Here is a 19,808-nt window from a genome sequence, read left to right as displayed (position 1 = left end):
AGTCAGACAGATTTGCAGACCACATTCAGAATGGCACTGAGGTGGGAGCAACCCCAATACACAGCACGGGAGACAGATGAATAAGACAAAAATGTATACGATGGAACGCCATTATATCTTCCAAGTGCCACAGCATGGATGCACCTATAGGATACCGTGTTAACGTTAGAAGAAGGTGAACAGGGAAGAGCAATTGTTCCAAAATTTTACTGATAGGAGGGAGGTACCAAGAGCAATGGCACACAGAGACAGAAGGCAGTGGGGGTTTCCAGGGCTGGGAGCGGGGAGGCAGGGGAGGTGTGTCATGGGCAATGTCCAGTTGGTGAGATTAAAAACTTCTTGCTTGGGCCTGGCGTGGTAGCCTAGTGGCTAAAATGTTTGCCTTGCACATGCTGGGATCCCATGTGGGCGCCGGTTCTAATCCCACTGTGACTCCGCACCCACTTGGGGACCCACAGGAAGCTTCTGTCTCCTGGCTTCGGATCGGCTTAACTCTGGCCATTGTGGCCACTTGGGGAGTGAGCAGTGGACAGATGATGTTTCACTCTCTCTCCTCCTCTCTGTATATCTATCTGCCTTTCCAATGAAAATTAATAAATCTTAAAAAAAAAAAATCTTCTGTCTTGAGATGCCTGCTTGCTTTCCTCGAGAAGGCCTGGGTTCCCATGGCGGCTCTGCTGAGACTGAGGCTCCCCTGGGAGGCAGCAGGCAAGGCCACAGCAGGTGGAGGCCTGGACAGGGCCCTGGCTCCTGGCGCTGCCCAACCCAGACCTGATGCTGTAGGCATCTGTGGTAAGTGAACCAAACCAGTAAAACGGAGAAAACTCTCTTCTTTCTGTGTATGCCTTTGAAACAAAATTTTAAAAAAAGAAAAGAAAAAGAGATGTTAAGGTCCCAGAGCTATTTCACAATCATGTAAAATGCGCTCCACGCTGGGCACTTGAACAGGGTTAAGAAGGTTGAATTTTAGGTTATTTGCTTTTCAGCAATTAAAAAACAAACCAAACAACAACAACAACAAAAAAAAAACAGGGGGAGCTAGCTGACTGGCAATCTAAATGTGTTTGCTTGTTGCAGGCTCATATCCCTTACTCAGCTCCAGGGGGCAGGAACGCGCTCTGTAAATCCTCCCGACCAGGGGCACGGCATTTCTGAGGTTTGGGGCGCGCACACATACACACCCCAGCTAACCTTCCTGTTCACCAATGTGTACACACACACACACACCCCAGCTAGCGTCCCTGCTCATCACATGCGTGCACACACACACACACACACCCCAGCTAGCCTTCCTGTTCACCACATGCGTGCACACACACACACACACACACACCCCAGCTAGCCTTCCTGTTCACCACATGCGTGCACGCACACACACACGCTGCAGAATGTCTGGCGGTGACGCCACGCCTGTTTCTGGGGTGCCCGGGAACGGGGCGGAGCATCCGCTATGGGCGGGCCTCGGGGGACGGTTGGTGGGCCCCACCACCCGCCACGGCCCGTTTAAGAGCCGAGGGCACAAGGTCACGTGGCGGGAGGGGTGGAGGCGTGGCACCAGGAAGCGGCCTGGGAGCCGGGCCGAGCTCGCCGCCCCCGGCCCCACGTCTCCGCGTGTCCCGCGCCCGGCTCCAAACTGGCGGCCGCCCCCGGATCCCCCGCCGCCGCGGCCGCCGCCATGGGCGAGGAGGATTATTACCTGGAGCTGTGCGAACGGCCGGTGCAGTTCGAGAAGGCCAACCCGGTCAACTGCGTCTTCTTCGATGAGGCCAACAAGCAGGTTCCGCCAGCCCGCGCCCTCCTGGCCCCCCGCGCGTGGCCGGTTCCGGGGCTGCGGCGCGCGGCGCCCACGCTGCCCTGTGGTCGGGTCCCAGGGCTCCCAGCCTCCCTGATGGGGGACCCCGGCATGGGTGACCCCGGCGGCGCGCCCTGTACGCCTGGTTAGCTGGCTGGTGCGCTGGTCCTTCCCAGGCGCCTTCTGTTGTCTGCGTTTGTCATCAGTTACACTTGGGGCCAAGGATTTGAACAGTGCCATGACCATTTTTTCTTGGAATTTATTAAGAGGACGGGGAGGGCGGGGAGCCAGGAAAAGACACTTTACCCTGAAGTGCAGGAGCCTGGCCAGCCAGAGCCACGAAGCACGGTGGTCTGCTCCCAGACTGTCTTCACCGTTTTGGTCTCTGGTTTGTTAAGGCTCACGTGGACAGCCGGGCATGGGTGCCAGCCATGGGAGCTTAGCTGGGCCAAGGGTGAAGCACCGTAGCAGAGACAGTCACCTGTAGAGGGGCGTGTGGGGCCGCATTCTCTCCAAGTCCAGGCCCTTGACTTGCTGCTTTTTCCTTCCAGGTGTTTGCTGTGCGATCTGGTGGTGCCACCGGGGTGGTGGTTAAAGGCCCGGATGATAGGAACCCCATCTCCTTTAGGTAAGGTCCTTTCTCACAGTAATTTCCAACATGGAGACAATTGTAACTGCCAATTTGCAATTTACCCCTTGGTTTCCCCTAAGGGGTCTGGCGTGTGTGTGCAGGTGCCAGCAGTCCTGCTGGGCAGGCAGGCGCCTCACCCCTCCTGTGCCAGGGAAATGTGTGGCACTGGTGGTTGGGGCCGAAGGGCAGTTGCTTCCTGGTCCTTGGCATCAGCCACTCAGGGCATGGATGCACCCATTTCCTGTCGGTGGACTTCCTTCCTGTGTCAGCTTTCCCCCCCCCCCCCAAGGCAGGGAACCGATGGCCTGCACAGTCCCTAAGGTGACCAGATGGCCCAGTTTGCACAAGTAAGCATCCCTGGGGTGTGGTGGGGGCCCTGGCACTCTCAGAGTGACTCCATGTGGATGAGAAATGTTATACAGGTGGGGGCCCTGCTGCAGTGGGTGAAGAAGTGTAGGAAGACAGTTTACGGTGCAGCTGCAGTCTTGGGAACCCGATTTTGAAGGAGAATGCTCGGCCTCTCTTCCTTTGGTCACGGTGGCTTTACTAGTGTGGGAGACGAGTGAGCGGTCGCACATTGTCCGCCGTGACACGTGTGTGGTGAAGCTCTGTTTCAAATGTGAAACACTGCAGAGTCATGACATTTCCTCTTGGGCCAGGTCAGGGAAGACCACCGGCCAAGGAGGAGGCAGTGGAAGGGGGTAAGCTTCGAACAAAGTGCTAAATTTTTACTATTTGAGGCCAGCTTTGTGGCATAGGGAGTTAAACCACCACCTGTGGGGTCAGCATCTCCATATGGACACCGGTTCAGGTTCTGCTCGCTCTGCTTCTGATCCGGCTTCCTGCTAATGCACCTGGGAAAGCAGTGGAGGGTAGCCCAAGTAGGTGGGCCCCGCACCCGTGTGGACAGCCTGGAAAAAGCTCCTGGCTGCCGGCTGCGAATCTTGTGGAGTTAATCAGTGAATGAAAGCTTCCTCTTTCTACCTCTACCTTTCAAATCTTTTTTTTTTTTTTTAAGGTTGGTTTATTTCTGTTGGAAAGACAGATTTTTTACAGAGAGAAGGCGAGAGGAACCATCCTGTGGTTCACTCCCCAAGTGGCTGCAATGGCCAGCACTGAGCCAATCTGAAGCTGGGAGCCAGGAGGTTCTCTCAGATCTCCTATCTCGGTGCAGGGTCCCAACACTTTGGGCCATCCTCCACTGCTTTCCCAGGCCGTGAGCAGGGAGCTGGATGGGAAGTGGAGCAGCCAGGACTTGAGCCGATGTCCACGTAGATGCTAACACCTTAGGCGCCGGTTTTACTCACTAGGCCGTGGCCCTGCCCTCTGACATACTGTTTAACACCCATTTAGAGTGCATAGCAGTGGTTGCATGGAGAATGGGCCACGAGTCGCAGGGTAGACTCCTCGCACAGCAGTTTTGCTGAGAGAGTGTTGGACAAGGACTGTCGTTTGTGAAGTGCTGTGTGGCTATGCAGATAACACATTTATTTCAGCCTGTGGTAATTGTCAGGTGATAAGTATATGCGATTGCAAGTCTTCACTCTCCTGTTACCCATAAAGCTCTAAATCTCCTGCAAGCTATTTCCTGTTGGGTTTTATTGTTTGAAAACACAGGTGAGTGTTTAGCTTAGTGGGTGAGATGCCCGTGTGTGCGTTGACGTATCTGGGTTCCATGCTTGCTTCCATCACCTGACTCCAGCTTCCTGCCAGTGCAGACCCTGGGAGGCCACTGTGATGGCTCCAGAAGTTGTGGGATCTGGGCTGAGTTCCTGGCTCGGGCCCCAGCATTTGGGGAGCAGACCAGTTGATGGGAGCTTGCTCTCTGTTCTTTACAAACACCTGTTGTCTCCGTGAGAGTTGCTAGAGGTTCTTGTTTTGTTTAAATGCTCTTTTTTTTTTCGTTGTTAAAGAATGGATGACAAAGGAGAAGTGAAATGCATTAAGTTCTCTTTGGAAAATAAGATACTGGCTGTGCAGAGGACCTCGAAGACTGTGGTGAGTACAGCATCGCAGAAGGGCCATGGCATGCACCTGTAAGGGAGCGAGCGGCCAGGAGCGCAGTGTTCGGGGAAGCATGTGTGTTGTTTGTTCTTTGGCTGTCGTGGAAGATGGAATTGTGTCGTGTCTCCTTTGAGCTTTCAGTGATGAGAAAGACATGAATGGAAAATTAAATCTGAGCTTGTTTGAAAATTAAATCTGAACTAGTTTGATATTTTTTACTTTTTTTTTTTAAACAATGCTGGACTTCATAGATATTTGTTGTTGCGTGGTGGCTAGCAAGGCTGAAGCTGTGAGGCGTGTTCTTGCTGCTCTGTAAATTCACCTTACTAAGGAGCTGTGTGTGACTTCTATCAGGTCACACAGGAGCCCTCGTGGTTGCCACAAACCTCAGCTTGCTGGCCCTGTAGCCCTTAGAATTGCTCACTTTGGTCCTTTATAAAGCGGCAGCAGAAGCTGCAGGGGAAGGCAGGCCAACGCGTTTGCTCCCTTGTGGTCAGTGTTCTTTGTTAACGCTGGAGGGAAGCTTCCCAGACAATGTGGCAGCAGACTGCTGCCGAGGAAGGAATTTCCAAACTGGCCTTGGGTTTGCCTCTGCTCCTGTTAGCCGAGTTGGAAGCCTGCTGCTGGGAAGGGGCCGCGTTGTGTCCTTCCTGTCCCTGGGGCCCTCTCTGTTATTTTCTGATGGCGAACCTGACTTGTTTTTGCTGGGTCTGGTAGCATGCCATGTGTGTTTGGGGTGGGCCGGAGGTGGGGAGCATGTAGGATGTTGACTGATCCACATACTCTAATGTGCTTTTGCCTTCGCTTTGCAGGATTTCTGTAATTTCATCCCAGATAATTCTCAGCTGGAATACACACAGGAGTGCAAGGTAGGGGCCGAAATCCTCTCTGCCAGGGACGGGGGCTGTGTGGGCTGTGTGTGGGGAGCAGGGGCAGGCCTCGCCGTGCTGGGATCCTTAGATGGGAAGGCCTGTCTCTTTAGCTGGCAGATGCGTTTGGAGGGCTGAAGAGGTGGTGGCTGTTCACCCACAGCTGAGTCAGCTCCGCCACCTGCTTCTGTCCCACGTGTTGTCACCCTTGGTTCCCTCGCTGCTGCCTGCCTGGGAGGTTGTGGGTGAGGCACTTTCTTCTCTTTCATTTTCTTTGATGATGGTTTCTTTCTTGATTATATAATATATATATATATATATATATATGTATATTTTAAGTTTTTTACTTAAGAGGCGGATTTTGAAGAGACAAGGAGAGATAGAGAGAAAAAGAGTTAGAGAGAATCTTCTATATGTTGGTTTACTCCCCAAATGCCTAGAGTGACCAGGGCTGTGGTGATGTGAAGCCAGGAGCCAGGAGCTTGTTCCAGGTGTCCGACACAGGTGCAAGGGCCTAAGTACCTGACCCATTCTCTGATGCTTTGTCAGGCCACTGGCAGGGAGTTGGATTGAAAGTGGAGGAGCCAGGACTCGAACCGGTATCCACATTGGATGCTGGTGTACAGGCTGGGGGTTAGCCTGTTGACCCACAGTTGTGGCGTCTTTCTTCCTTGATTTCTGGTCCTAGGGGAGTCCTGGGCATTCCTGCTGCCCCCAGATGCATATTAAATCCACATGAATGAGCTTTGCTGGGCACGACAGTAGGCTAGAGGGGGCTCGGCTGAAGTTCCCTGGGTGCCTTTCATCGTCCCAGCCCAACAGAAGCCGCTCAGTGCCTGGGGAAGGGCTCCCGGGCTCTCAGGCCTGTTGTGCTCAGTGAAGGTTGGGGGAAGGCTTCGCCCTTCAGCAAACCACAGTGCAGCTGCTCAGAAACCGAGCCCTTCCCAGCCTGGCCGCTCCATGAGTGGCACCACTGTAAGCTCTGCCTGGCCCTGTCCCTCTTGGCCTCAGGATCCGCATACCCATTGTGGGCCTCACTCACTGAACAACTTCAGGTCTTTCTCAAAGAGGGCATGGAAGAACAGTGGTGCATTTTAAATTTATGAAGAAAGTGACACCTTATTCTCTGTCATTCCTTTCAGACCAAGAATGCTAACATCCTCGGGTTCTGCTGGACCAGTTCCACTGAAATTGTCTTCATAACAGACCAGGGAATAGAATTCTATCAGGTATTTGATTTCTTATCTCTGCTTGCTGCAGACAGCCCCCTGAGGGCAGCATGGGCAGCCTTTCAAATTCAGCACTTCAAAAAGTATGTTTTTTTCAAGATACATGGAAAGTGAAAGTTCACATGATCTCTGGAAATTACCATCTGATACTTCCTCCTCTTCCTTTTCCCTGCACACATCACACTTTCTTTTAGAAGGAAACTGTTGCATGCAGACTCCTGCAGCTGGCTGTCTGGACCCTCACAGCAGTGCGCTTTGGCCGCCTTTCCGTGATGGGCTGTGGATGTACCGCCCTTTACGCGGCGCCGGCCGTCCAGCTTGTATTCACATTTCTGTGACTGTAGACAGTCCTTGGGTGGGCAGGCTGTTCTGTTCTGGGTGAGGCAGTTCTTGGAGGAGACCCGAGCGTGGGGATGGCTTCCCTGCTGAAGTTTAAGCTTTGCCCAGCCCTGTAGGAGTTTCCATGTTTCACACTTGGTCAGCACTGGAGGTTCTGTGGCTGTAGACATTTTCCTGTTTGGGAGCTAGAAAGACATTTTAATTTGCAGTTGTTCTTACTGGGGAGGCATTTTTTTTTTTTTTTTAAGATTTATGTCTTATTTTTATTGGAAAGTCAAATTTACAGAGAGGAGAGACAGAAAGATCTGTCTGCTGCTTCACTCCCCAAGTGGCCACAACAGGTGGAGCTGACCTGTTCTGAAGCCAGGAACTTCTTCTGGGTCTCCCGCATACGTGTAGGGTCCCAAGGCCTTGGGCCATCTTCTGCTGCTTTCCCAGGCCACAAGCAGGGAGCTGGAAGGGAAGTGGAGCAGTTGGGATACGAATTGACACCCATGTGGGATCTTAATGCATGCAAGGCAAGGTAACCTAGAAGGAATCATTTTTTAAAAGTAAAAGTTGTTTCATTCATTTGAAAGGCAAAATTAGAAAAGAAGAGATGGAGGAAAGCCAGCAGTGGGGGACGTGTGGAGAGCGAGGGTCTTCCACGTGATGGTTCACTCCCCAGATGTCTGCAATGGCCAGGCTTGGGTCAGGCCGAAGCCAGGAGCCAGAAGCTTCCCCCAGTCTCAAGCACTTGGACCATCTTCTGCTACTTTCCTAGGCACAGTAGCAGGGAGTTGGATAGAAGTGGAGTAGCCAGGACTTGAACTGGTGCCTGTGTGGGATGCCCGTGTTACAGGCGGCAGCATTTCCCACCATGCCACAACACTGGCCTCCATCTTTTTTGTTTGTTTGTTGTCGTCCATTTATCTTTTGTGAACTGCCTGGACATAGCTGTGCTAAGAAACCACGACATTTACCATCTTAACTTACCCTTTCAGGTGGGTGGTTCAGTAGTGTTGAGTTTGTTCACTCATGTGATTGTGAAATATCTCCAGGCTGTTTTATGTTGCCAAGTGGAAACTGCTTATTAAAGACCAGCCCTTCTGCTGCTTTCCCACTGGAAGGGAAGTGGAACAGTCAGGATATGAATTGACGTGGTAGCCTAAAGTCCTTGCCTTGAATGCACCGGGATCCCTTATGGGTGCTGGTTCTAATCCCAGCAGCTCCGCTTCCCATCCAGCTCCCTGCCTGTGGCCTGGGAAAGCAGTTGAGGACGGCTCAAAGCCTTAGGACCCTGTGCCCGCGTGGGAGACTCGGAGGAGGCTCTGGGCTCCTGGCTTTGGATTGGCTCAGCTCCGGCCATTGCAGCTGCTTGGGGAGTGAATCATCGAACGGAAGATCTTCCACTCTGTCTTTCCTCCTCTCTGTATATCTGACTTTTCAATATAAATAAAATAAATCTTTAAAAAAAAACTTGCTTCTCAGCCTTTTGGCTAAGACCAGGTATAGTATCTGTTCTTATCAGTAAAAAAAAAAAAACAAAAAACCACCTCTCTGATTTCTATAGTGGGAATGCACACACGGAGGTGACCTTGACTTGCGTGCCGTTGCTTTGGTGCAGCATCTGTGGGTGTCAGTGTGTCCCTTAGCATGTCAGCACGTGGAAGGAGCCCCGATGAGAAAGCATGCTGGCTTGCCGAGTGTCGCCAGCATGTTGGTGTGAAGCTGGGAGCCCCTCCCAGGCTGGCCTGGGGACTGAGCAGAAGGCCGACTTGGAACCCGGGTCCCTCCATTTCTGCCGTGTGTGAGAACACAGCTGCTGCTTGCTCCTGGCGCTCGGGGCTGAGCAGGTGGAGGGGCAGCGTGATTGCCATGAAGGCTGAGCTGCGGGGTCCCTGACGGCAGGGCTGGCCGCCCGCAAACGTCCTGAACATAAGTCACTGCTCTAGTCCACTCAGCGTCCCTTGCCTGCTGCTGGCTGTTTTCTGGCTGGACCGTGGCAACCTGCCTGCTGTTTCTTTCTTGTCTGTGGCGGCAGGTGCTCCCGGAGAAGCGCAGCCTGAAGATGTTGAAGAGTCACAACATCAACGTGAACTGGTACCTGTACTGTCCCGAGAGCGCCGTGATCCTGCTCTCCACCACCGTGCTGGGCAACGTCCTGCAGCCTTTCCACTTCAGGGTGAGAGTCTCCCCTCCTGCGCCTGTCCTCGCTGGGACAAGAACCAGTTAGCCATCACCTGCGGCCAGAAGAGGGCGCCCCACACCGTGGCACGGTGCAGGCCCAGGCCTGGCTGGTTCTACGCAGACCCAAGCGTGGGGAGTGGGAAGTGGCCCCTGACACTGTGTGTGGGGAGTGGGACACCTCGAAGGGGCTTTGTAAACTGTTCCTACCTCTCCCCTCTCCACAGGCTGGCACCATGTCGAAGCTGCCCAAGTTTGAGATTGAGTTACCAGCCACGCCAAAGTCCACCAAAGTCAGTCTATCTGAGAGGGACATCGCCATGGCCACCATGTAGGTTTGGGGTGGAGTGGGGGCAACTCCCTCTTGGGATGGCCCTGATGGAACGTGTGTGTCACAGTGTGACAGTGATGTGCTTAGGGACCTTAGGAGGACACCCCATTTCCTGCGTGCTACCCTGATTTTACAAGTATGCAAAACTGTGGTCTTTCTGGCAGGTTTTTTTTTTTTTTGGTGGCTTTCTCTAGAGGGAAGGTTTTCACTTTTCTCGTGATAAAATACGAACATTGTGGTAAAATGAGAACATGGTGCAAATTTATTTCTTGTTTATCTTAGTTTTGGAATTTTTTTTTTCCATTCTGTGAGCTGAAGCTTACCAGGATTTTTTTAAGCTAAAAATACATCATAATTGTTCTAGAATAATTTTTTTAATGTAACAAGCAGAATTGGATTACTTGTATAAGAAGGTCTGTTTTCAGTCGGAAGAGCAAGATATGTGAAATTAATTTTTAAACAAAATTTCAAACTCAAAAATATAAACCAGCACGGACAACTCCACATTGACCCACATCCCTAACTCAGCAGTCATCACAGTTCTGCTTCCAAATTGCTTCTGAATGCCTGGCTCCCTGGCTTGGAGGCTTTTCCAGTGTGTATTCAGGAGCTCTCCAGTGGGTCCCAGGTTTGAAGCACAAGGCGCCGCAGGCCCCAGGGCTGCGGGCTTCAGCATGTGATGGGGCTGGGTGGAGTTTTGCATTCTTGCCCTTGGGGGCTCACGGGCTCTGGGTGGCAGACCACACTTTGTGGCCGCCTGTGTGGTAAGTGTGGATGCTTGGCCCTGCAGCCGAGCAGGCGGGGAGGAGAGTAGCCAGCCCGGGAGGACACTGGCCTGTGTGTTCTCTGATCAGATACGGCCAGCTCTACGTTCTGTTCCTGAGGCATCACTCACGGACATGCAACAGTGCAGGCGCCGAGGTGGTCCTGTATCTCCTCCCGCGGTAAGGTGGCCACCCTGCCGCCTCCTCCTCCTCCTCACTGTCCACTGTTCACAGGCGAACTGAAGCCTGCTGATGTATTTGTTGTTGGGCTGCTTCTTGTCCCACAGAGAAGGATCCTGTAAAAAGTTGCATATCTTAAAGTTAAACAGGACGGGGAAGTTTGCCCTGAACGTGGTGGACAACTTGGTGGTCGTTCATCATCAGGACACGGAGGTACGAGCCACCAGGAGGGGTGGGGTTGGGGGTGAGGTGGAGTCTGGGAGTATTCTGGCAGCTTCAAAGATTTATGGCTATTGGACAACCCTGCCCTCACTCCCTTCCCTAGAAAAAACCCTCAATGTCCTACCCTTGGGTCTTTCCGAAGGAAACCCATTTGGTCCTGTAAGTGGTTTATGAAGTAGTGGCTGGCCATACGTGAATAGGGCTAATCAGAAGCCGCTTCAGAAAATAGCACACAGGGTGGTCTGACCTTGGCAACACTTGGTGGGCCACTGTGTCGCAGAAGCTGCTGACCCTGTGCCCTCGGAGGGTGAGCTCACGGGTAGCTGGAGGCTGTGTGGCTTGAGGGCACTGAGGGGGCACCTGCCTTTTGTGGGCTGTTGGCTGGGCCTCCCGAGGCATGTCAGACCCTGTCCCCCAGGCCTTCCCAAACGGGCAGGGGGGCTCCATGGCTTTGAGGAGTCAAGGTGCTGCGAAGGATGAAGATGTAAGAATCGCCTTGAGCTGCCGAGGGGAGGCGCACCACAGCCATGCCCTGCATGTAGGCAGCAGGTGGGCGTGACTGGGTGGCACCTGCTCCAAGTCTGCCAGGAGGGGTGGCCGCAAAGCCGACTTCCTGGCTGACCCGCAGCTGTGCTGTGCGCCTGGGTGACAGGGCCAGATCAGGTGGGCATGGTGTGCTGCAGCCTCATGGTCTGCTTTCTGTCCGCCGCAGACGTCAGTAATATTTGACATCAAGTTGCGGGGGGAGTTTGACGGCTCGGTGACCTTCCACCACCCAGTGCTGCCGGCGCGGTCGATCCAGCCCTACCAGATCCCCCTGCCAGGTAAGACAGGTGCAGGTGCGCCACGTGGCTGGCTCCCCTCTTTGGGTGAGGAGTTCTTGCAGGAAGTCCCAGGGCTGCTCATTCTTTGTTTTTCTGAAAATGCAACTGCTACTTTTCTAAAGCTACATTGCAGTGCGGGAACTGCACGGTGGAGATTCAGACCCGTTCAGCTTGAGTGCGTGATGCTGATAAGCCCTTCATATGTGCTGCTCACCTGCACCCTGCAGCCCTGCAGCCCTGCAGCCCTGCAGCCCTGCAGCTCAGCTTGGCTGGCTGTGGCGGTTGCCTTTACCCATGCTCTCCTCGTCCCTGCCTCACCTCTGCCTCTCCCTTCTTTACAGTCAGCGCTCTGATGAGTGCTGCTTCTCTGTTGATGTGCCCACGGATTAGTCCTCACCCTGCCCGCAGCGCTGGAGGTGGGAGGGCAGCAGCCTGCAGGGCAGGCTGGCAGGGAAGTGGCAAGAGACCTCTGGTGCCTTTGGCCTGATCCCAGCATGATTGATTTCCTGACCTCGCCATCTGGATCAGGAGGTCTGAGGGCAGTGGGTGCCCAGCTGAAGTCACTGTGTGTAACCCAAGTGAGACTCCAGGGGCAGGCCAGCCAGGTCCCTGGGGGTCGGTCCCTCCTTTTTGCGGTCTGTACTTGCGCTGGGGCCGGGGTGAGGGGACTGAGGTGGGAGTGCAGCGGGAACACCACCTCTGTCCTCCCCCGCCTCCTTGCAGGTCTTGCTGGCTTAGCCACAAGCTAATGACTTGGAGGAAAGAGTGGGTTCTCACGGTTGACAGCGTTCGTGGCCTCTCCTCACCTCCCTCCGCCACGTGTCAGCCTGTTAGCGTTGAAAGGGGAGATTGTTTCAAGTGCCCGTCTGGTATCTGCTGCCCACTGGGCATGAGGGTGACTGCTGGAGGGCGAGCCTCTCCTTGCTCAGGACCTTCAGCTCTGTTGGCAGTGGTAAAGCCTGCTTAGAGGCATTTGGGTTCCAGCTGGCCGTTAGAAGAAGAAAAATGCCACTGTGGTGCAGTGGGTTAAGCTACCACCTGAGAGACATCAGTGTCCCGAATCAGAGCACTGGCTCTGCTTGAGTCCAGCCAGGGGTCAGAGGGTGCGGGGGCAGTGCTGCCCCCTCCCCAGGGATCTCTCTGTTGAGACAAGTAGACGCAGGCCCTTTGACCCACCTCTCATCTGGGCCTTGGAAGCTGGAGTAGCTGCTCAGGTCGCTGCTGTCCGTGTGTGTGAGGGTCAACGAACTCTAGCAGCTTCAGCTCTTGAAGGCCGGTGCTCCCCCTCCTTGGGGACCTCCTCAGGGACCATTCCAGGCTCCCTGCCCACCACCTGTTATCAGAGAGCCTTTGTTCTGGTTCAGCCCCAGGGTGCTGGGCGGTGCCGGCGGGCACTGGGGCCATCAGCTGCCTTTCTGATTTGCAGGTCCTGCTGCCATGACCAGCCAGTCTCCAGTTCCCTGTAAACTCTGTATCCTTTGTAGAGTGTGGGAGGTGGCCGTCCCCTGGGCTCTGCGGGTACCCATGGGCACTCCCTAAACCTCTCCCCACCCCCACTACTGGCCCGAGTGTGGGGGGCAGGTCACAGCCGGCACAGGTGTTGCATCCTGGTTTAAGGTTTCCTATAACCTGCAGATTCTTCCTCCTGGATTGTCTTCCAGCCCGACATCATCATCAGCGCAAGCCAAGGTGGGTGGAAGGGGCGGAGGGCCTCCTGGAAGGGAGTGGATCATCCCTGGGAGTGACTCAGCTCTGGGGTGGGACTCCTCTCCTGAGCTTTCCTCTCAGCAGGAGCATAGTGACCTCCTAAAACAGCTGAGGGACAGCCATGCCCTCCCCTAAGCCTGTCTGAAAAGCCAGACTCCAGGCCTTGGGGTCGGGATGTGGCTCCTGCCCATCCCCGGGGGTGCACCTGTGCCCTCGGCAGCAGCCTGCCCCCTCCTTCTTCATCCTGCTGCCTTGGCCCACAGGAGTCTCTTCCTGGGTGTTGCCCGTATCTTTGTTGGTCAGAGAACTTTCTGTGCTGGTCTTCAGTTACCTGTGCATTTTCCCAGCTTCTCCCCATGCCCCGGCTCCTTAGGCCAGAGGCATCCTCTGGCTATAGTGGGTATCTTTTTGCCCTGGGCCTCGGCAGTGGTGCTGGCCCTCGGGGCAGCTAACAGCACTCAGGCGACCCTGTGTGCACATGTCCTCTTCCTGGGCAAGCCTAGTGCAAGGACCCAGCCAGGCTGCCCGCACAGCCACCTGTGTGTTCACTCTGGACTGGGCAGGGTTGAGTGGGGAAGTCCTGCTGGAGTTCCTGCACTGGAGAGACCAGGACTGAAGTTGATGCCACATGTTGGCATGTCTACTTGAGACAGTAAGAGGGGGTCTGGGTGTGGGGCCAGGATTGTGTGGAATCAAGGACTTCCTGCCCTGTTTAGGGAGCTGTGCCCTTGACATCCTGTTGTCACATACTGCTGGCTCAGCTTTGGCTAAAAGAAGGCCATTCACCCTGCAAGGGTCCACTTGTCCCGGGTAGGGGAACTGAGCTGCTGCTCTGGGTGGCACCGCACCGTTCACTGTGCCACCCCTCAAACCCCAGGCTACCTGTGGAACCTCCAGGTGAAGCTGCAGCCCATCGTGAACCTGCTGCCAGACAAGGGAAGGCTCATGGACTTCCTGCTGCAGAGGAGGGAGTGCAAGGCTGTCATCTTGTCCGTCTGCTCGCAGAGTGAGTCCCCAAGCCAGCCTCGGCGGCACCCCTCATCTGCAGCAGCCTTGTTGGCATTGTGCCTTATCTACAACCCAGTTACAGAATGTGTCTTGTCTTTATTGTGTAATCTCATTCTATACCTGAAGAATGAGTTGTATGACCTCTGGGAATGGCTGCCACACACAGCCCGCACATAGGACAGATCAGCACACAGCTGACCGAGTAGGGCACACGAGGGCACGGGCAGGCACATGAGCTGCACAGCAGCCGTCTTTGGGTGTCCAAATTACCCACGGTGACTGTGACTGCTCTGTAAATGTGCCTGCCCCAGAGGAGGGCGATCCTGGGCCACGCACTGGAGTTCCGGGGCCGTGCTGCCCAGTCTAATCCACTGTCCACCTTGTCCCCCGCAGTGCTGGGCCAGTCAGACAGAGCCTCGCTGCCTGTGATAGCCACCGTCTTCGATAAACTCAACCACGAGTACAAGAAGTACCTGGATGCTGAGCAGTGTCACATGATGGTAAGTAGTGACAGTTTTGGATCAATGGATGGATGGGCTTGGTGCCATCTGCCGCCCCTCTGTAGGGCCGGCGGGGGTGGGGGCAAGAAAAGCAGAGGCCTCACAACCTATTGGCCGAGATGCCAGCTCACCAGGCAGCTTCACTTTTTTTTTTTTAAAGATTTATTTATTTTTATTACATAGTCAGATATACAGAGAGGAGCAGAGATAGAGAGGAAGATCTTCCTTCTGATGATTCACTCCCCAAGTGCGCACAACGGCCAGTGTTATGCCAGTGCGGAACCAGAAGCCAGGAACCTCCTCCAGGTCTCCCACGCAGGTGCAGGGTCCCAAAGCATTTGGGCCGTCCTCGACTGCTTTCCCAGGCCACAAGCAGGGAGCTGGATGGGCAGTGGAGCTGCCGGGATTAGAACCGGCGCCCATATGGGATCCCGGGGCACTCAAGGCGAGGACTTTTAGCCGCTAGGCCATGCTGCCCACCTTCACAGTTTTTGATCTGATCTTACACATAGATCCTTGGTCTACCTCTGTCCTATAGATAAGAAAACCAGTGTTGGTCGAGCTAGCCTGGATTAGTGAATGAGAAATCTAATTTTGGACCGCCATACCTTCTTCCTCTCCTTTGTGGGAGTGCTGGGAAGATTGAGACTCAGCCTAGCCAGCAGTTGGTGTCTCAGCAAGGCAGCTTTGCTTGGATGGTCAAGTGCAGGCACTGGACTCCAGGGAGTGGGCACCGCGGCTGGTGGGCAAGGGCTGGAGAGAACACGTGCATCCTCTTACCTGCTCCCGATGGGTTGTTTTTAACCCGTTATCTTCCGAAGTCAGAAAAGATTAGTGCAAGTAGAAGATATTCTTTTTTTTTTTTAAAGATTTATTTATTTTATTACAAAGTCAGATACACAGAGAGGAGAGACAGAGAGGAAGATCCTCCATCCAATGATCCACTCCCCAAGTGAGCAGATCCGAAGCCAGGAACCTGGAACCTCCTCCGGGTCTCCCACACAGGTGTAGGGTCCCAATGCATTGGGCCGTCCCCGACTGCTCTCCCAGGCCACAAGCAGGGAGCTGGATGGGAAGTGGAGCTGCCGGGACTAGAACCGGCGCCCACATGGGATCCTGGTGCGTTCAAGGCGAGGACCCCAGCCGCTAGGCCACGCCGCCGGGCCCCAAGTAGAAGATATTCTTTCACTTCAACTTCTAATTTAGTCCTAAAGGCTAAAAACGGAAGTGGCTTTAAGCAAGCAAAGCCAAAGCCAGTCCCTTGGGTTGCTTAGGGCTATCAGGCTGCCAGCCTCAGGAACAGCTAAGCTCACTAGGTCCTGCTCCTGATGTGGGCTCTTCCCGCACCACCTTTGCTGGCCATTGGACTGTGAGCCCTCAGCGCCCAGAGCATGTGGGTGCAGTGACCAGGGCCCCTTAGATATGAGGGTTTCCAGGCTGCACCCCACAGCTGTCGAGTCCCCCGGACACAAATGGCTTGGCATTGATGGGTAGGAGTCGAGGTCTTGTTGCACAGCTTCACATCTTTACCATTCTGGGGCGCAGACTGAGGCATATGAGGCACACTCACATGTCGTGGGCTCGGGACTCCCTAAAACACAGTCAATATGCCAATGTAGTGTGGGAGCTGAAAAACGCAAGGCCAAGAAAGAAAACTGTCTTCTGCTGGTCTAGTTCATCCCTGAACCCTGGTGTGTTCTCAGGAGGCCCAAGGGGGACTTGCTGGCTGTTCCCTGTGGCACAGTGAAGCGTTCTCAGTAGAGCAGTAAGTGTCTTCTCTTCCTGCCATAGATGCACCTGCTGGGGTGCGGTCTCTTGGGATGCTCTGTGAGTGGCGCTATCTCTCTTGATGATCACGCCCCCAGCATGTGATTTGCTGTTGCAGGCTGTGGAAGCAGGGCAGAGTCGCAACCCACTTCTCAAGAGGTCCATGCAAACTCAGGCCGTGGTGGACCAATCAGACGTGTACACCCACGTGCTGTCACCGTTCACCGAAAACAAGGTGGGCAGCGGTTCCCCAGGTGCTTCTAGATGGGCCATTCTCATAGTAGGGAGCTGGGGCCCTTTAGAACTCAGGACACAAGTGCAAGAACTGCAGTTAGTTGTCTTATGTGGGGACCAAGCATCGGTAGTTTGGACTTTTTTTTCCTTTTAAAGATTTATTCTACTGGTTCACTCCTCAAATGCCTGCAATGGCTGAGGCCAAGTCAATAGCCAGAAACTCCCATCTGGGTGCCCCCATATGAGTGGGGGGGCTCAAGTGCTCAGGCCATCTGCTGCTGCCTTCCCAGGTGCACTGGCAGGGAGCTGGACTGTAAGCACAACATCTGGGACCCAGGACGCCCAGCTTCACAAGCTGCACCTCAAGGCCCACCTGTGTAGACTAGCCTCTGATAGGCCAGAGCCATCATCCTGCATGGGGTCGTTCTGTAGGATTGAGCATGGGCCAGGCTGGGGTGCAGGACAGGGAGGTGTTACCACAGAGCTCTCACAGACGCCCCCTCGCCCCCTCCAGGAGATGCCGCACAAGTTTGTGATCGCTGTGCTGATGGAGTATATACGCTCCCTGAACCAGTTTCAGATACCAGTGCAGGTACCTTCCCGTCGATGTCTTAACCTAGGCCCTGCCCCTTTCACTCGCTCCCAGGATCTGGCTCTCCGACTTGGAATCCCCAGACTCTCCTAACCTTCCCACATGTGCCCTGGAACAGCTGCGGTCTTCACCCAGCCAGCCGCTCACGTGCTGTGGCAGAGCCACACGGGCCTGTGTCTGACTCACACTTTTGTCCACAGCACTACTTGCACGAGCTGGTCATCAAGACGCTGGTCCAGCACAACCTCTTCTACATGCTGCACCAGTTCCTGCAGTACCACGTGCTCAGCGACTCTAAGCCCCTGGTAGGTGGCGTGGGGCTTGGCTTGTGTTGAGACCCAGTGCAGTGGCTCAATGGCTGAACCTCACCTTGCAGGCATTGGGGTTTCATTGGAGCACTGACCTTGCAGCCCACACTAGCCTGCCCCTTTGTCTTGTTGCAGGCTTGTCTGCTCTTGTCCCTAGAAAGCTTCTACCCACCTGCGCACCAGCTCTCGCTAGACATGCTGAAGGTAACTGGCCATTGTGGTCTTGTTCGCTTGACGCCCGCCCTGTTGCTGGCACTGACCCGCACTCTTCTTCCCCCTCACTCCCAGCGACTCTCCACAGCCAACGATGAGATAGTGGAAGTGCTTCTCTCCAAACACCAAGTGTTAGCGGCCTTGAGGTTTATCCGGGGCATCGGCGGCCATGACAACATTTCTGCACGGAAGTTTTTAGACGCTGCGAAGCAGACAGAGGACAACATGCTTTTCTATACCATATTCCGGTTTTTTGAACAGCGAAACCAGCGCCTGCGGGGGAACCCCAGCTTCACTCCAGGTGGGAATACGATGGTCCTGGCAAGACCTGGGTGACCAGACTGGGGGGCGGGTAAGAGCACAGCTGGGCACTAGAAGCCCCCAAGGAAGGACGACTTGCAGCAACGTGCTCTAACGCAGCACACTGAGGGAACTCATATCGGAGGCGGTATGGGGTGGGGTTGGGCTCCGGTGGCTCCAGCCTGGAACATGGCTACTAAAGGGTCAGGAGTTACATGGCCTGCGGCCCATTCTAATAGTGTCCTGGTTGTAGGCTGGAAAGCCCTTGCTGTAGGAATGGACCCCCTTCAGTCACACTCCTGAGTTGGACCCTTAGCTATGGAAAGCTGGCTCACCCTGCTGGTCCCACTGGCAGGCTGCGCTCAGTCTCTTCCATTCGGTTTTTCCACTCATATCTCAAGCAAGGGGGCTACTTGCTAGTGGTTTTGTAATAGAGAGGGCAACCCAAGCTTAGGAAAACAAAGTATTTTATTAAAAAATAAGTTAAGACCTGGCATACACACCTACTGGGCTGTAGTCTGGCTTTTTTGCTTTGTGCCACATCTAACTGTGAATTCTGGTCTTCTCTGTAGGAGAACACTGTGAAGAACATGTTGCTTTTTTCAAGCAGGTGTTTGGAGAACAAGCTCTAATGAGGCCCACAACCATCTGAAAGCACTGGCTAGGTTTTTTTTTTTTAAATATATATATATACATACATATAAAAAAATTGTGTACAAAGTTAATTTATTGCATTAATAAAGCTCTTTAAACTACAAAGTGTTACAATAAAGTGTATCTACATCTTCAAATGCTACTAAAAATATGGTCTAGAACTTTGTGTGATGGCTTACTCCTAAAAACAGGAGCCAGTGCCCTGATTGGCCTTTAATAGGTGTCAGTGAGCAGGTCACGCCCAGAGCCGTCCCGGAGTCACCTCTGCTTCCTGGAGAGCAGGAGGGGCGCTCAGGTTGTCTTCAGGTTGAGTAATACTGCTTCACCAGCCAGCCGCGCAGTCCTGAGTTTAAAAACACTACAGCCTCAGCTGCTGCGATGCAACAGCCTGACGTTGGCAAGCATCCGCCGTTCAACTTAGCCTCGGTATTGCAGCTCTGTCCACTGGGGCACCTGGTAAATGACGGACCCTTAGACACAGTTCAAAGTCACCAAGCCCTGGAGGGAGCTAGAAATTTAGGAGTCGCTCTCGCTCAGTACCTTTGTATCGCTCTTGAGTGGCACAACTTTTGGCTTTATTTGTTGAGGGTCCTGTGGGAGACAATAACGTTCCATTACTGCAGGGCCTTAGTCTGCGTTTGCCTTTAGAGAAGAACTAGTGGAACTCACTTCCACCCCAAGAACGACGAGCCCGCCACATCGTCCTGGTTTTTTCCTTCAGTGCTTCAGCCTGGGCCCAAGGCCCTAGATCTGGGTTGTCAGCTGGAGGCCATGAGGGGAAGTGACCACAGAAGTCTCCGGGGGACAAGGGACTCTGTCTCAGGGAGGTGAGTGACACGGGGCACAGTGACTCAGCGCGAGCAGACCTCGTGGCGGGGGTGGGGACAGGCCCAGCAGCAGGTGTTCTCCTTCCCGTCCTGGGTCAGGGCTGCCCAAATGCCTGCCAACATGCAGACTCACTAGAGGGGTTACTTCAGGCCTTTCTCGGGCAGGCAGGTCAGGTCCTTGGAGAACAGAGTAGCAGCTGACTAATGTAGTAGCTGGGGGCAGTCATGAAGCCCCCAAACTGACTGTTTTTCTCCTGAAAATTTTCACCCCAAACCATTCAGCAGATGACCCTGTGAGTGCAAGCGCACATACTACAGAAGGATGCTCCACAAGGGCTTTTATCCTA

General features: G+C 54.0%; 2 protein-coding genes and 1 pseudogene across 5 annotated transcripts in view; 2 read left to right on the top strand and 1 right to left on the bottom strand.

Annotated features, from left to right (window-relative positions):
• The first annotated feature begins 1,552 nt into the window (after positions 1 to 1,552).
• Positions 1,553 to 18,671, top strand: RMC1 (regulator of MON1-CCZ1). 4 transcript variants are annotated; one of them, XM_058676781.1, is made up of 20 exons: positions 1,553 to 1,777; positions 2,344 to 2,420; positions 4,337 to 4,421; positions 5,240 to 5,296; positions 6,439 to 6,525; positions 8,888 to 9,028; positions 9,258 to 9,361; positions 10,216 to 10,305; positions 10,413 to 10,518; positions 11,240 to 11,351; positions 12,778 to 12,822; positions 12,987 to 13,040; positions 13,936 to 14,064; positions 14,460 to 14,566; positions 16,452 to 16,568; positions 17,082 to 17,159; positions 17,360 to 17,464; positions 17,570 to 17,671; positions 17,756 to 17,981; positions 18,553 to 18,671. In XM_058676781.1, exons 1-20 carry the CDS (start codon positions 1,676 to 1,678, stop codon positions 18,630 to 18,632), a joined length of 2,004 nt encoding a protein of 667 aa, XP_058532764.1. In that variant the 5' UTR covers positions 1,553 to 1,675; the 3' UTR covers positions 18,633 to 18,671. The 4 variants fall into 4 exon arrangements, 3 of the variants coding, with proteins under 3 accessions (XP_058532764.1, XP_058532766.1, XP_058532765.1); XM_058676782.1 differs by having other exon boundaries at positions 1,555 to 1,777; positions 17,603 to 17,671; XR_009247041.1 differs by lacking the exon at positions 18,553 to 18,671 and having other exon boundaries at positions 17,082 to 17,169; positions 17,603 to 17,671; positions 17,756 to 17,826.
• On the top strand, positions 8,323 to 8,445 carry LOC118758151 (U2 spliceosomal RNA; annotated as a pseudogene).
• Positions 18,668 to 19,808, bottom strand: part of NPC1 (NPC intracellular cholesterol transporter 1) — a 47,667-nt gene continuing 46,526 nt past the window's right edge. Inside the window, exon 25 of the mRNA XM_004579601.3 lies at positions 18,668 to 19,225. Within this exon, the coding sequence (XP_004579658.2) occupies positions 19,143 to 19,225 (83 nt within the window). The 3' untranslated portion in view covers positions 18,668 to 19,142. The remainder of the gene's footprint in view (positions 19,226 to 19,808) is intronic.

The sequence above is a fragment of the Ochotona princeps genome, chromosome 18, assembly GCF_030435755.1.
Source record: "Ochotona princeps isolate mOchPri1 chromosome 18, mOchPri1.hap1, whole genome shotgun sequence".
In the NCBI taxonomy this organism is placed as follows: domain Eukaryota; kingdom Metazoa; phylum Chordata; class Mammalia; order Lagomorpha; family Ochotonidae; genus Ochotona; species Ochotona princeps.
This window is presented reverse-complemented; position numbering and strand designations above follow the sequence as displayed.

Coding starts and splice junctions, on each gene's coding strand:
- RMC1 (XM_058676781.1), top strand. CDS start 1,676: ATGGGCGAGGAGGATTATTACCTGGAGCTGTGCGAACGGCCGGTGCAG. Junction 14,567..16,451: donor CTGAGCAGTGTCACATGATG/GTAAGTAGTGAC, acceptor TTGCTGTTGCAG/GCTGTGGAAGCAGGGCAGAG. Junction 17,465..17,569: donor TCAGCGACTCTAAGCCCCTG/GTAGGTGGCGTG, acceptor CTGACCTTGCAG/CCCACACTAGCCTGCCCCTT.